Raw genomic sequence first — 14,880 nt, 5'->3', positions numbered from 1 at the left:
AGAATAAATACTTTCATACTTTCTAATACTTAAATACTTTCATATTTCTAAATAAATACTTTCTAAGTTCCCAGAAATGGGATTACTTGATCGAAACTGTTTTATGGCTTTTTATAAATACGTATTGCCAAAATGCTTTACAAAAGATTTGTACCTGGTATATCCAGGTACAGTATATTTCCAGTTTGTCTGTGCAATTTCCGTCAGTGGCTATCATCACAAAATTATGCATCTCTAAATGAAAGATATCCGTACAATAATTTTCTACTACTCACTACCAAATTAAATATTTACCTATATTTGTGTAGTTTTAATATCTTTTCCTATAATTGCTGATGTATGTGTTTTCTATTGAATTTTCATATACGGCTGATGTATCAAAATATGAAATCGATTCTAGTAACTTGCTAGTTTTAGTTTCTTATCTTTACATTTTCAGTAGAAAATTTGATATCACTTAATTTTAAAAGTATTACAAAGTATAGGCTTTATAGTGGCACATTGCTTTATAGTGTATCTCATATGCTGTAGGTGTAAAGGTCCTGGAAATACTAAATTTTTTTCTGATTCTTTTTCTTTCAGATTGAAGAAGGTATCGTTGTAATGGAAGATGATTCTCCAGTGGAAGCTGTGAACACACCTAACACTCCTCGAAACCTTGCTGCATGGAAAATTAGCATTCCATATGTAGACTTTTTTGAAGATACTTCCTCTGAAAGAAGGGAGAAAAAGGAGAGAATACCAGTGTTTTGTATTGATGTTGAAAGAAATGATAGAAGAGCAGGTATTATTATTATTAATGCATAAAGCACTATCAGATCAGATCAGATCAATCGCTCAGTCGTGTCCAACTCTTTGCGACCCCATGAATCGCAGCACGCCAGGCCTCCCTGTCCATCACCAACTCCCGGAGTTCACCCAGACTCACGTCCATTGAGTCAGTGATGCCATCCAGCCATCTCATCCTCTGTCGTCCCCTTCTCCTCCTGCCCCCAATCCCTCTCAGCATCAGGGTGTTTTCCAATGAGTCAGCTCTTCGCATGAGGTGGCCAAAGTACTGGAGTTTCAGCTTTAGCATCATTCCTTCCAAAGAAATCCCAGGGCTGATCTCCTTCAGAATGGACTGGTTGGATCTCCTTGCAGCCCAAGGGACTCTCAAGATTCTTCTCCAACACCATAGTTCAAAAGCATCAATTCTTCGGTGCTCAGCCTTCTTCACAGTCCAACTCCCACATCCATACATGACCACAGGAAAAATCATAGCCTTGACTAGACAAACCTTTGTTGGCAAAGTAATGTCTCTGCTTTTGAATATGTTACCTAGGTTGGTCATAACTTTCCTTCCAAGGAGTAAGCGTCTTTTAATTTCATGGCTGCAGTCACCATCTGTAGTGACTTTGGAGCCCAGAAAAATAAAGTCTGACACTGTTTCCACTGTTTCCCCATCTATTTCCCATGAAGTGATGGGACCGTGTACCATGATCTTCGTTTTCTGAATGTTGAGCTTTAACCCAACTTTTTCACTCTCCACTTTCACTTTCATCAAGAGGCTTTTGAGTTCCTCTTCACTTTCTGCCATAAGGGTGGTGTCATCTGCATATCTGAGGTTATTGATATTTCTCCCGGCAGTCTTGATTCCAGCTTGTGTTTCTTCCAGTCCAGCGTTTCTCATGATGTACTCTGCATATAAGTTAAATAAACAGGGTGACAATATACAGCCTTGACGTACTCCTATGTCCAGTTCTAACTGTTGCTTCCTGACCTGCATACAAATTTCTCAAGAGGCAGATCAGGTGGTCTGGTATTCCCATCTCTTTCAGAATTTTCCACAGTTTATTGTGATCCACACAGTCATTAAACCAATTTGATTAAGACAGCATTTCTCCTCCATTGTTGTGGCGTATAGTAATTGATAAAAATATGATCAAACACAGCTTATAAGTGTTCTTTATGTTTTGCTGTCTTTTTTCTTTTGTTGATTTTAGCCGTGGCTTGCAGCAGAGACAGGGATAAACAGCCTCCATAGCTGTATAGTCACCACCCTGGGCTTATCCCAGAGAGGAGACAGTCTGTATAAGTAAAAACACATCAAAAGTGAGCACATTTTGGGAATGAGAGCAGAAAGCTATAAAGTTGATCTCAGGAAGAGGGAACAGTCTGTGAGGAAAGAAGGAAAAAATTTCATGGTACTGTTAGGAAATGGGTTTGAGAGAGGAGTGGAGAAGTGATTACTATTTCCAGTTACTTAGATAGTATGAAGATAGGTCAGTGCTAATAATTCCCCTTATTTATTTTTTAAAAAGTTAAGGATACGGTTTTTTGCTAAGATTGTGTGTCTGCCCTTCTTACTTGTCTCAGTATAGCGCTTTTATCCTTTGTGGTGGAGAAACAGTTCTTCTAGTTTTAAGATCTTTTTCAGAGGGAAATGATCCATATGTAGCTGTAGACTTGGTATGTCATCTGTTGGAGGTACTGAATCTAGCATCTTCCTGTACTGCCATCTTGGACCTCCCCTCCAATATAAATAAATTTATGTAAGCATGTAGTATTTTCTCCTTTTGAAAGTTTTATATGTGATATACTTTAAAATATTTTGGGAATTTACTTTTGTTTTTGCCTTTTGCACAACTGCCTTTTTTTTTTTTTTGCTTTATTTTTTAAAATTTGGCTTAATTCAACATAAAATTGAAATGAAGTTATCTTAAAACTTGTATTCTAAGATAATTTTTGTCAGCTGTGCTGCAGACTGTTACTGAAAATGTAATGTGCTCTTGGGAAGCCATGCCCTATGAAGGATAAAAAAGGTGTATCGTTTAAATGCTGCATTGATTTTATATGTATAAGTGAAAAGTAAAAGTGACAGTTGGTCGTTTGTGTGCAACTCTTTGCAGCCCGTGGACTGTAGCCTGCCAGGCTTCTCTGTCCATGGAATTCTCCAGGCAAGAATACTGGAGTGGATAGCCTTTTCCTTCACCAGGGGATCTTCCCTACCTAGGGATCGAACCCAGGTCTCCTGCATTGCAGACAGTTTCTTTACTGTCTGAGCCACCAGGGAAGCCCAAGGAGAATGCTGTGAGCAGGATGTATAGCAGAATACCAATTTCAGGATTTTAAAAACCAAAACTGAATACAATATAGATCTTCTAAGATGCATATTCAAGAAGAAGAACAGTATTTGCTTAATAGGTTGTAACTGTATCAGGTTGGTTTTTCTGAATATAGGTGTTAGTTTTGAGTTATTGTGGGTTTAGTTAATACATTGCATTTCCAGATTTATGCTTGAATGACATGAGTTGCTCATAATTGCCATTAACATTTTTTGGGGTGCTCTGTGCTGTGCACCTTACAAAAAGCTCTGTAGGTGGATTCTTTAATGTAATAGGTACAATTCTTTTTATTATAAGCAAACTAAAGCACAGTGTTGTTTAGTCGCTAAGTCATGTCTGACTCTTTTGCAACCCCATGGACTGTAGCCCGCCAGGCTCCTCTGTCCATGGTATTTTCCAGGCAAGAATACAGGAGGGGGTTGTCATTTCCTTCTCTAGGGATCTTCCTGGATCTGGGATCGAACCTGGTGTCTTACACTGTAGCTGGATTCTTTACCAACTGAGCCACCAGGGAAGAACAGTGAGGTTAAGTGTTCAAATTTACATAGTCAGTAAGTGGGGGAATTGGGACAAAAATAGGCAGTGTGACCTGACTCATTCTTTAAACCATTATTTTGTGCTTCCAATTTTTGAGTCACAAGTCACATGTGGCAGTTGAATTAAATTAATATTAAAAATTCAGTTTCTTTTACACTAGCCACATTTCAAGTGGTCAATAGCAATGTGTTGACTAATAGCTATAATGTTAGTACAGATAATATAGAATGTTTTCAGAAATGCAGAAAGTTCTATTGGATAGTGCTGTTCTGTACTGTGTTAGTTCTTGACAGTCGGTGTTTGAGAGCTCCAAAATTGATTATAAATTTTTATTAAATGCATAATTTTTGTGACATTTAAAAATTAAGCTTTTTTGAAGTTTATAAATTCTCTGATACCATTATAGGAAAAAATGTATATATTATTGTGATAATCTCATAAATAGCTGAAATTTATCAAGCTCTTCTAAGTTTCTTAAAATTAAAATATAGGGTAAAATATATTAATAATGTGAAGCCAAGAAACAGTAAATTATTATTATTATCTGTTTGGCCTGGCATGGCGTGCAGGATCTTAGTTCATTGACCAGGGGTTGAACCCATGCTCTCTGCAGATGAAGCATGGAGTCCTAACCACTGGACCCCCAGGGAATTCCCAAGAAATAATAAATTATTAAGACTGGGGTAGTTTCTAGCTTTGTATACTTACTGTTATAAATAGTACATTCTTTTAATAGTGGTTTGTAAAATTACATATTTCTCAGTGTGTATTCATTCATTTTACAGTTGGGCATGAGCCTGAACATTGGTCTGTCTATAGAAGATATCTTGAATTCTATGTACTTGAATCAAAACTAACAGAATTTCATGGTATGTTGTCCTTTTTGTATAAAGCATTACATTTCAGCATTAGCTTTCCTGAAAGCCATTGAACCAGCTTTCTAAAGTTACTTTCTAATTTTAATTGAACTGTAATAAGGAAATGTAACAGTGACACTTGTGTATGCTCCTAGTGATAATAGCAGTGTACTGTTTTTATCCTATTTCTGCTTATTTATCTTTTTCAAGTTTTTACAATGAAAATTTATTGCTTTTCAAGTAAGAATGATGCTAAAATTTAAGACAGTGGTAGAGAATTTACAGCAGGCATTTTAGAGCTGCCATCTGTTCTTTTGCTGTATTCCTCTGTGGAAAATGTGTTTGCTATGCAGCATAGCAAGTATTTTGGTTCAATCTTAGATTTAAATATGGGAAGAAAACCAAACCAAAACCTTGTAGTTATATGTTTTAAAAACATAGAGCTCAATCAGAAAAGTAGAACACTCTTTCTTTCGAGTTCTTCCTCTTCTCAGTTTGTCTCTGTGTTGTGGTTGTTGTTGTTTTTTAATATTTACAATTTTCTTTGGCTGCTCCTAGTCTTAGTCGTGGCATGTGGGATATAGTTCCTTGACCAGGGATTGAAACTGGGCCTCTTGCATTAGGATCATGGAGTCTTAGCCTCTCAGGGAAATCTCTCAGTCTCTCTTCTCTCTCCATTTATTGGAGTTAATATTAGGCTTATAGTCATGAAGTGTTTCCAGTTGTTTTATATGTAAATTGGTGTGTTTGAATTGTGTCTTTGAAATCTTTTTATTTTAAAAAAGTTCTGTGGAGTGTACCCTGATCCAAATTCAGGTTGGTTCTGAAAACTGTACCTTGCTACAAGACTAAAATGCACAATAAGGAGATTATAGAAAGATAAAAAATAAAGGGTCCGGCTGCATACCCTTTCCTTAGATTTCGAGTTCGTACTTGTCCTTAAATGGTTTTCTCTTTGCCTTTGTCAGTCTGGTACAATGCCATCCTTGTCTTGGTCTTTCTCTGAGACTTTTCCTTTAGATTTAGAGTTGAGAAAAGATTGTTTATCTCCATAATTTAAAATCCTAGATCAACCAAAGTTGATTGTTTTTCCTTTTTGGTACTAAAATTTCCAAAGTTGACCCTATCTGAGAAAACATGTCCATGGTTTTTAAATGTTGTTTTTTAAGTTTATATAGCATTGGCAAAATGCTGCATTTCCCCCCATAAGACAGTGGATATTTATTTTAGTAGGATTTTGTGTAATAAAATCCCATCAATTTAAAAATAATCTCATGATAATTTTTGGAAGCTTTTTTGCTAGTGTAGATGGCTAAGTAAATCTGTGTCAACAACAGGTGGTAATATTGTGGATATTAATAAACTCAAGTTCTTTGGTCTTGTCTTCTGACTTTTGAAATCAGGTCTCTGACTTTTTCAAAATTATTTAAGGGATAATGCCACATCTCTACAAGGTGGGACTGTGAATCTGAACTTGCCATGGTAAACTATAAATAGGGTTTTTAAAATAATAGCAGGGTATAGTAATAACTTTCATATGTATTAATTTCAGGCACATTTCCTGATGCCCAGCTTCCTTCTAAGAGGATCATTGGCCCTAAAAATTATGAGTTCTTAAAGTCTAAGAGAGAAGAATTTCAGGAATATCTGCAGGTATGGCACCAACTTAATTTAAAACATCCTCTAGTTTAGTTTTTGCTTTGCCTCACAAACACCTGTCAGTGTGGATTTCTAGAATTCTTTTATTAAAAAAATTTTTTCCCGTGTAGAAATGAATTACTGTTAAGAGTGTGCTTTTTTAAAAAAGATGGATAACCAGTGAAATACCAGTTATTTTCTTAGAGGAAATAAGTCTTGTATTGGGCTTATTTTAAAACTTTAGGCGTGGGAAGTTAAAGAGTGAGAGAGAGAAAGAAAGTGAGAGAGAGGAAGAAAGAAAAGTTTGATGTAAAAGATTAAATGCATTCTAAGAATACTGGGTTGTTTTTGTTATTTTTTTCTTAGTTTTTGTTTGATTTTTGTCCTTAGCACTTTCTGAACTCTGGAATTTTCCCCTCCTATTTTTATTTCTCAACTTTTTTGTTGTTGTTGCAATCATAGGTGTTTTTTAGTTACTTGGAATCTTCTGACTCTCTACCATTCACCACTTGGAATTGAATTCCGTTTTTTTCAGTGTGTACATTGTGTTGTATAAACAATGTAATTGATATTCCAGTATTGATACCGTCTGCTTTAAAGTTACTTACTTGAGACTTGGCTAAAATTAAAGACCATTTTTCTTTAATCAAGTGATTAAGACCAAAGAATGGATGATTTTGTTTTATTAAAAAAAAAAAAATGTCCTTTATTTGGACATGCAGTTTTGTAATTTTAATCGTTAATTAAGTTAAATTTGGATGCCTTTTAGTAACCATAATAAGTACTTTTTGTAAAGGAGTATTTACATTTTAATTTCTGTATTTGAACCAATGAATACTTCAATCCAGAAAGTATTTTTTATTTAATTTTTTAGTGGTAGGAAAATTAAAATATGAAATATACATTGACTACTGTAAGGATATGTGAACACAGCATGTGCTAGTGTTAACCTGTTTCTTTGTTGATATCATTAGCCTGTTGTTTGAACCGACTAATTCTTTCTAAGAAAAAGAGAACCTCTTTCTAGAAGAAATACTTTCCAGTAATGTGGAGTTAAATGTTGTAGTACTGGTATTTCATTTATATAGATTTCTGCTCAGAGTTTTGTAACTGTTTCTTAGTTACAGAACTGAATATTAGGTAATACTGGGTTAAATTTGGCTTTAAAACATCAATTTTATCTTGTAAGAAAATAGTGTTGCAAGAAGATCAGACAACAGAGTCCAAGTTATGTCATATTTCCACATTTAGTTCTTTGCAAAACCCTTTATACCAGCTTTCTTTAATTATCAAGAAAGATGTATGATATTATAGTACTTGTCATAGTTGAGAAACTGAGAAATAATATTAGCTAATGTTTAATCTTCCTTCCTGTGTGTCAGGTACTGAGCTAAAATGCTTTATCTAACAGTGCTAGAAGTAGGTAGTGTTATCTTCATTCTACACATGAGGAAACTACCTCTTGGGCAATATAGGAGCTTCTCTAGGGACACCTACTGAGCAGAAGGAAGAGCAGAATTCAAACCCTTTCATGTTTGACTGTAAGGGTCTTACCTGCTATGTGATAATCTTTCCATAAATGTATCTTGTTATTATTCTGAATATAAAACAGCTTTTGAAGATTTAAAATTGTTCTTAGTTAAAAAAATCATTTTAATGTAGTTTTCGTGACTCTTCTAGATTTTTGAAACTGTTTCCCTCCCCACCCCCCCTTTTTTTCTGTTTTTGTTCATCAAGAAACTTCTGCAACATCCAGAATTGAGTAACAGTCAACTTCTGGCAGATTTTCTTTCTCCCAATGGTGGGGAAACACAGTTTCTTGATAAGATACTACCAGACGTAAATCTTGGTAAGTCAATTTAGAGAATCATATAGAACAAGATAAACTGAAAAGATAAGAAGCAGCATTTTCAGGTTAATTTAGAAAAGTAATTTATATAGTGCAGCCATGTATCAAGCTCTGAAGGACTTCTTATATACTGTTAATGGGAATATAAATTGGAAAACCACTTGTAACATTTTTAAATGGAGTATAGTCTATAAAAACACTAAATGATTGTGTTGTACATTTGAAAGTAATATTATAAATCAGTGAAAAATAATTGTAAATATCATAAAGTCAGTTAAAAGAAAAAGGAAAACCACTTGGAAAACCAGTTTGGTATAAGATCAAATGATCTTATAGCAGTTCCTCTCTGAGATACATATTCGAGAGAATCTTGTATTTATATTTAAGAATGTTCTTAGCAGCATTGTTTATGGTATTGGGTTGGCCAAAACTGGAAATAATACAAATGTTTATCAGCAGTAGAGTAGACAGATAAATTATAGTAGCTTCACAAAATGGATATTTAGAGCAATGAATACCTATAACATTGTAGCTGCTTGGAATGGTGTGGGTAAAAGCAAAGACACAAAACAATGTGTACAGCATGATTCCTTTATAAAGTTTAATCCAGACTAAGCAATAAAATAAGCTGGAAAAGTTTGGATAAAAGTGTTAAAGATCATAATGGAAGAAAAGCACTATTTCTAAATATATTCTGTATAGTGTCATTTTTAAGTATGTGCTGTGCTTTGTCATTTAGTCGTGTCCGACTCTCCTTGCAGCTCTTTGGACTATAGCCCGCTAGGCTCCTCTGGTCATGGGATTTTTCAGGCAAGAATACTACAGTGGATTGCCGTTTTCTCCTCCAGGGGATCTTCCTGATGGAGGGATCAAATCCACATTTCCTGTGTCTCCTGCATTGGAGGCAGATTCTTTACCTACTGAGCCATTGGGGAAGCCCCATTTTAAGAGAGTTTGTGCGTTTGTTTCTATATATACACACACGTATAAATATATAACCTAATGAATAAATTGGCTTTCATCTAGATCTCTCCAAATTAGTACATGTAATTCAGGCAGAATATTTAGTGTGTGTCTTACTGAGGGAAGATGCAAGAATATTTTGTATTTGGTTATATATGATGGTTGTTGTTGTTTAATCCCTATGTTGTGTCCGACTCTTTTGCTGCCCCATGGACTGTAGTCCACTAGGCTTCTCTGTCCATGAAATTCTCCAGGCAAGAATACTGGAGTGGGTTGCCATTTCCTTCTTCAGGGGACCTTCCCAACCCAGAAATTGAACCCGCCTCTCCTGCAGTGGTAGGTGGATTCTTTACCAGTGAGCCACCAGGGAAGCCATATATAATGTTTAAGAGATATAATTGGGTAGACCTGTTTACTGACTCAGTTTGAATGAAGGAGAAGAAATGATCAAATATGAGCCAGATTTCTGTTTATATAACTGAATAAATGCTGTTTATTGCTGAGGTATGGAATAAATTTAGAGTAGTTCTAAACTTGGGCTTCCCTGGTGGCTTGGACAGTAAGGAATCCATCAGCAGTTGGGGAGACCTGGGTTCTATTCCTGGGTTGGGAAGATCCCCTGGAGGAGGGCATAGCAACCTACTCTAGTGTTCTTGCTTGGAGAATCCCCATGGACAGAGTAGCCTGGCAGGCTACAGTCCATGGGGTCGCAGAGTCGGACACAACTGAGCGACTAAGCACAGCACAGGACAGATCTAAACTTACTGAGTTTATAGAATCCAGTTGAAGTTTTATAAAGTAGTAGAGGCAGCAGAAAGCATGAATAGAGATTTGGATGTTGTTTGAAATCAGATTGAGTAAAAATTTTGGCTCAGGAAGAGCATGTATAAGAGAGAAGCACAGTATGAAACACCATAATTTAAAGAACTTTGGAAATTCTGAGGCGAGGGAGTAATTTCTGGGGGTACCAAAGGAGAAATACCCTGGCAAGGGGGTTGGAGGTTTTCATATTATAAAACAGTCTCTGTTTTAGTTTTCATTAGTATGCCTTTTGTTATTGTCATTAGAGTCTACTTTTTTCCCAAACTGTACTGAAAGAAATTTAAGTTATATTAATCAGTTTTGATGGATTTTGACAGTCATTTGTAAATGCTTGAGAAAAATCACGTTTGATATTTTATAAAAAAGGAACCTGGAGATAAGATCAAAACAATATTCTGGCAAACTGGATTAGAATATATATATTAATCTAAAAGCAAGAACACAGACTATTCAAATAGCCAATTTAAATGTCGTAGCAGTGTTTATAAATTTTTTTCATTTTGACTAAATGCAAAAATTAGATACATTTATATATTTACCATTGCTTAATGTCTTTGCAAAAATTAGATATCTTTATATATTCACCATTGCTTAATATCTTTTGAAAATATTTCTTGTGGACAATTACATATATACACAAAAGTAGAGAAATTTGTATAATGAACTCTTCACCCTGTTAGAAGTTACTACACTTGGCTTGTTCCAGTCCTTTGAAAGATTGTCGCTGAGCCATGAAAGATGCCTCAATTCTTGGCCTCCAAAGTAGAAGAATTCAGTCTGGGGCCAGTGATGAGGCTTGATCGCTCAGAGCTTTTGTGAAATAAAGTATTATTAAAGTATAAAAGAGATAAAGATTCTGACATAGACATCAGAGGGGGACAGAAGGAGTGCCCCCTGCTAGTCTTTAGCCAGATGATATAAGCTACTAGCAATTTGCTAATTAGAGAAAGGAAATGTCTCGAAACTCAGAGAATGGCACCAGACCCCTTACCCACAACATGCATTTTGAGATAACACTGGCACAAGGTGAGTTGTCCTGAGCTGTAAAATGATTGACATGAGTCTTGAAGAAAGGCCCGGTTCCAAGCCAGTACGGTCTCATTAACATAGCTTAAGAGAACATTTGCATGAGTAAAGCATACTGGTTTGTCAAGTGGGTTCTGAGTCTTAGGGGAACCCACTTGAAGACAGAGTCTAGGGTAAATACATAGTTCATTAACATAGCTTAAGACAAACATTTCCTTAAGAAAAACCACATTGGTTAGCTCAAGGTTTGAGAAGAGTTAAGTTTCAGGTGGAAGCCAGGTATTGTTCCATGGCAGCACAGAATTTTAAAAGAAACCTCTTTTTAAATGTGTATAGAGAAGGGGAAAAAAATCTAACACTTGTTTGTTTTCTCCTGCTGCTTTAGAGAGAGATAAAAAATGTCTGATCCTTCAGCCTATTACCTCTGGTTGGAGACTCCTGGCCTTCCTGCCTGTTACCCTCTCATTCCCCCCTTTTGTTTTAGGAGAATTGTGTTGCCTAGGGAAAGGGGCGTTGTTCTTGTTCTGTAACTGCTTCCTACCTGATAAGGGGCGTCATCCCTAATTTAGTGAGGCAACATACCCTCCTAACCCTCATATTGAGGGTCTCTGATCCAGGGGCCCCATGTTGGAGGAAGCTGCCGCAGTGGCAGGAGTTTGAGCAACCATTTGTAACTTAAGAGCCTTCATGCGACTAGAAACAAATCCAGCTACGCAGTTATAGATGCAGGGAGCAAACAGAAAAAAAACAGAACTATCAGAATTATTGCAATTAGGATAGTTTTCCACCATGGGGAACTAGTTAAAATCTCCCAAAGTGAGGCAATTGAGGTTTCAGGAGTATCCATAGCCTGAATCGTCTTGTTCATGTGTTTAGTAAAGCGAGTAACGTTAATGCTTATATCAGGTATATATGCACAGCACTGGCTATGAATAATGGCACAGGTTCCTCCTTGTGCAGCTGTTACAGTATCGAAGGCCAATCTGTTTTGTTAAACCACCTTTCTAATTTGTATTTGTTCGGCATTAAGAGCTGAAATAGCTTTTTGAGAATCTTGTAAAGCCTGTTGAGTAAAGTTAGTCAGGGCATCCACTCATAGCATAACATCTGTAGTTCCCAGAGAGGGAACAAATACTGCAGCCAAATAATCATACAGGGAAAGCAGACCTTGCCCAGCGAGTTCTAAGGTGTGGCAAATTGGCAGGTTTCTTTGGAAGCTCTGAAAATAGGAAGCTGTGAGTAAAAGCTAGACCTAGGGTGCATCTCCCTATCCAGCCAGGGGGAAGCCACGCCCATAGGTAAGGGCCATATATCCAGTAGGTCCCGTTTGGAGCAAGGCAGCGTGACTGAGATATCCAGTCCCAATCAGTGCCTGGCCAGGCAAAGGGAGGACCTGAACTGGGCTTGGAAAACATGGGAATGATTACATTGCATATTTCCTGAGGCAAAAATCCCAATTGTTTTCAATGATTATAATTAAATTGTTGGCTAACTTCTGGGGATGACTCTGTTGGTTCCCAGCATATGGGAGTGTTAGATATTGGACATCCCTTTTCAAGAGTTGGCCATATAACCTCATCCCATATTTGATAAACATCAGGTAAAAAGCCACGGATCTAGACCCATTTACCTTCTTGTGTAGCAAAATAGTCATTAAACCAAGACAGTATATAATCAAAATTAAAAGTCACATTATGTCCATAGTTAAAGTACAAAGTGTTGCACCAGTCCATTTTAGGATTGTTAGATGTCATCAGATTAAGAAGAGGCATCACATATGATTGTTGTTGTTGAAGGTATGCGCAGACTTGGAGAAAGTCCTTTCCTTGAAGTGGAGATGCCACCACGGGAAGCCTTCCACTGATGAAGAGGGGAGCGCTCCACAGACCCAGCAGTTAGACTGATTGTGGAATGAAGCATGGGAGTGAGCTCAGGACAGGAAGGCATTGTCTTGAGGATCAGATGGCAGACTCAGGATTTTTGGAGTCAGCAGAAGCAAGCTCACATAGATTATCAGGCCCATCTGAAAAGTACAAAGTCAGAGCATAGAAAATAAAAACATAAAATGACATCACTTAGTTCTGGTCAGGGTGCCACCTCTTAACTTGAGTGCAGTATACCCATGAATCAATTCCTGGCACTTTGACAGCTGTGGGAGAACAAAGAATAACCTGGTAAGGGCCTTCCCAGAGGGGCTTAAGGGATTGGCCCCCAGATCACAGGGCCAATCAGGACTTTTATCAGGACTTCAGTTCCTGGCTCAGATAGAGGCGTACTTGACTCAGAGGCTGGGTCAGGAGTCACTTTCCAGAGTTCCATTAATGTCTGTTGAAAAGCTGAGAGCCGAGTTACATAATTAGTTAATTCCAAGGCTTTAGGAAGACTTTTCCATTGAGCATTTTCAGGAATTATTAATCGTCCATCCTCGGACTGTAATCATCCTTTATCAGTAATCTTAGCTCCGCTTTTCTCACATTTTCCTAACTCTTCCTCAGTATCTTGTGGTTTTTCCTGTCCCACAGGACCTGTCCAGATCAAAGGCGTCTGCAGTGAAGAGTTTCATTAAGCTCTGCCTTTTTGGCTTGACAGTCAGCTGATTACCCTAGGCTGCTTTACTCCCTTCCCTGCTGTGCCCTTTGCCATGCATAAAGGCTACTTCTTTTGGACAGTATATAGCAGTAAAAAGTCTCTCAATCTCCCTGAAATGCTTAATAGGTCCTCCTGTTGCCATTTTAAATTGTCTTTCTTTCCATATTGCAGCATAAGCATGTAAAGTCAAATAAGCATACTTAGAAGGCAATGGCACCCCACTCCAGTACTCTTGCCTGGAAAGTCCCGTGGACGGAGGAGCCTGGTGGGCTGCAGTCCAAGGGGTGTCTGGGACTTGGACGCGACTGAGCGACTTCACTTTCACTTTTCACTTTCATGCATTGGAGGAGGAAATGGCAACCCGCTCCAGTGTTCTTACCTGGAAAATCCCAGGGATGGGGGAGCCTGGTGGGCTGCCGTCTCTGGGGTCGCACAGAGTCGGACATGACTGAAGCGACTTAGCAGCAGCAGCAGCAGAATTAGTGTAGATATTTACTCGCTGCCCTTTGCTTAACTCTAGAACTTGGGTCAGAGCCACAAGCTCCGCTAGCTGAGCACTCATTCCCTGGGGGAGAGATTTCGCTTCTAAAACCTCTTCAATCGTCACCATGGCGTAACCTGCTTTACGCTTCCCAGCCCAAATAAAAGAGCTGCCATCTAAATATTTCCATGTCAGGATTGTCTAATGAGGTATCCATCAGATCTTCCAGAGCTGCATTGTTTTAAGTTAGAAATTGGGAAAAATCGTGATCAGGTGTTTCATTTTCCTTTTTAGGAAGGAAAGTGGAAAGACTTAAATTTCCACAAACTTTAAGCTTAGTTATTGGTCCTTCTAACAACGACTGATATTTAAGAAAGCCTACTGTCTGTCATCCAAGTATTAACCTTAGAGTTTAAGAATACACTCCTATAGGCTGCTGATGAGGCCTTTGGCGTTGGATCAAAACTCCCAAGGCCATACTTTTTCTTTCAGGGACAAACAAATTAAATTCTAACCCTGTGGGCAAGCTCAAAGCAGGAGCTTGCAGGAGAGAAGTCTGAAGAGCCGTAAAAGCCTTTGAGTATCTGGAGACCAAACCAGTTTGTCGGTTTGAGCCTGCTGAGTTTCAATTATAAGTTTATATAAAGGCCGGGCAAATTCCCTATGACACAGAATCCAAATGCAGCAGTAGCCTGTCATTCCTAAAAATCCTCTCAGTAGTCTTAAAGTCATAGGTAGTTCAGTTCAGTTCAGTCGCTCAGCCATGTCTGACTCATTGTGATCCCGTGAACTGCAGAACGCCAGGCTTCCCTGTCCATCACCAACTCTCAGAGTCTACCCAAACCCATGTCCATCGAGTTGGTGATGCCATCGAACCATCTCATCTTCTGTTGTCCCCTTCTCCTCCTGCCCTCAATCTTTCCTAGCATCAGGGTCTTTTCCAGTGAGTCAGCTCTTTGCATCAGGTGGCCAAAGTACTGGAGTTTCAGCTTCAACATCAGTCCTTCCAGT

At 37.8% G+C, this 14,880-nt stretch overlaps 1 protein-coding gene across 1 annotated transcript in view; it reads left to right on the top strand.

Annotated features, from left to right (window-relative positions):
* The window catches only part of SNX14 (sorting nexin 14), an 85,456-nt gene that overhangs the window by 51,016 nt on the left and 19,560 nt on the right, over positions 1–14,880 (top strand). The window contains exons 18-21 of the mRNA XM_010834754.1: positions 583–784; positions 4,430–4,513; positions 6,054–6,154; positions 7,877–7,988. Coding sequence (XP_010833056.1) covers positions 583–784; positions 4,430–4,513; positions 6,054–6,154; positions 7,877–7,988 — 499 coding nt within the window. The remainder of the gene's footprint in view (positions 1–582; positions 785–4,429; positions 4,514–6,053; positions 6,155–7,876; positions 7,989–14,880) is intronic.

The sequence above is a fragment of the Bison bison genome, unplaced genomic scaffold (assembly GCF_000754665.1).
Source record: "Bison bison bison isolate TAMUID 2011002044 unplaced genomic scaffold, Bison_UMD1.0 scf7180017864035, whole genome shotgun sequence".
NCBI classification, from domain to species: domain Eukaryota; kingdom Metazoa; phylum Chordata; class Mammalia; order Artiodactyla; family Bovidae; genus Bison; species Bison bison.
This window is presented reverse-complemented; position numbering and strand designations above follow the sequence as displayed.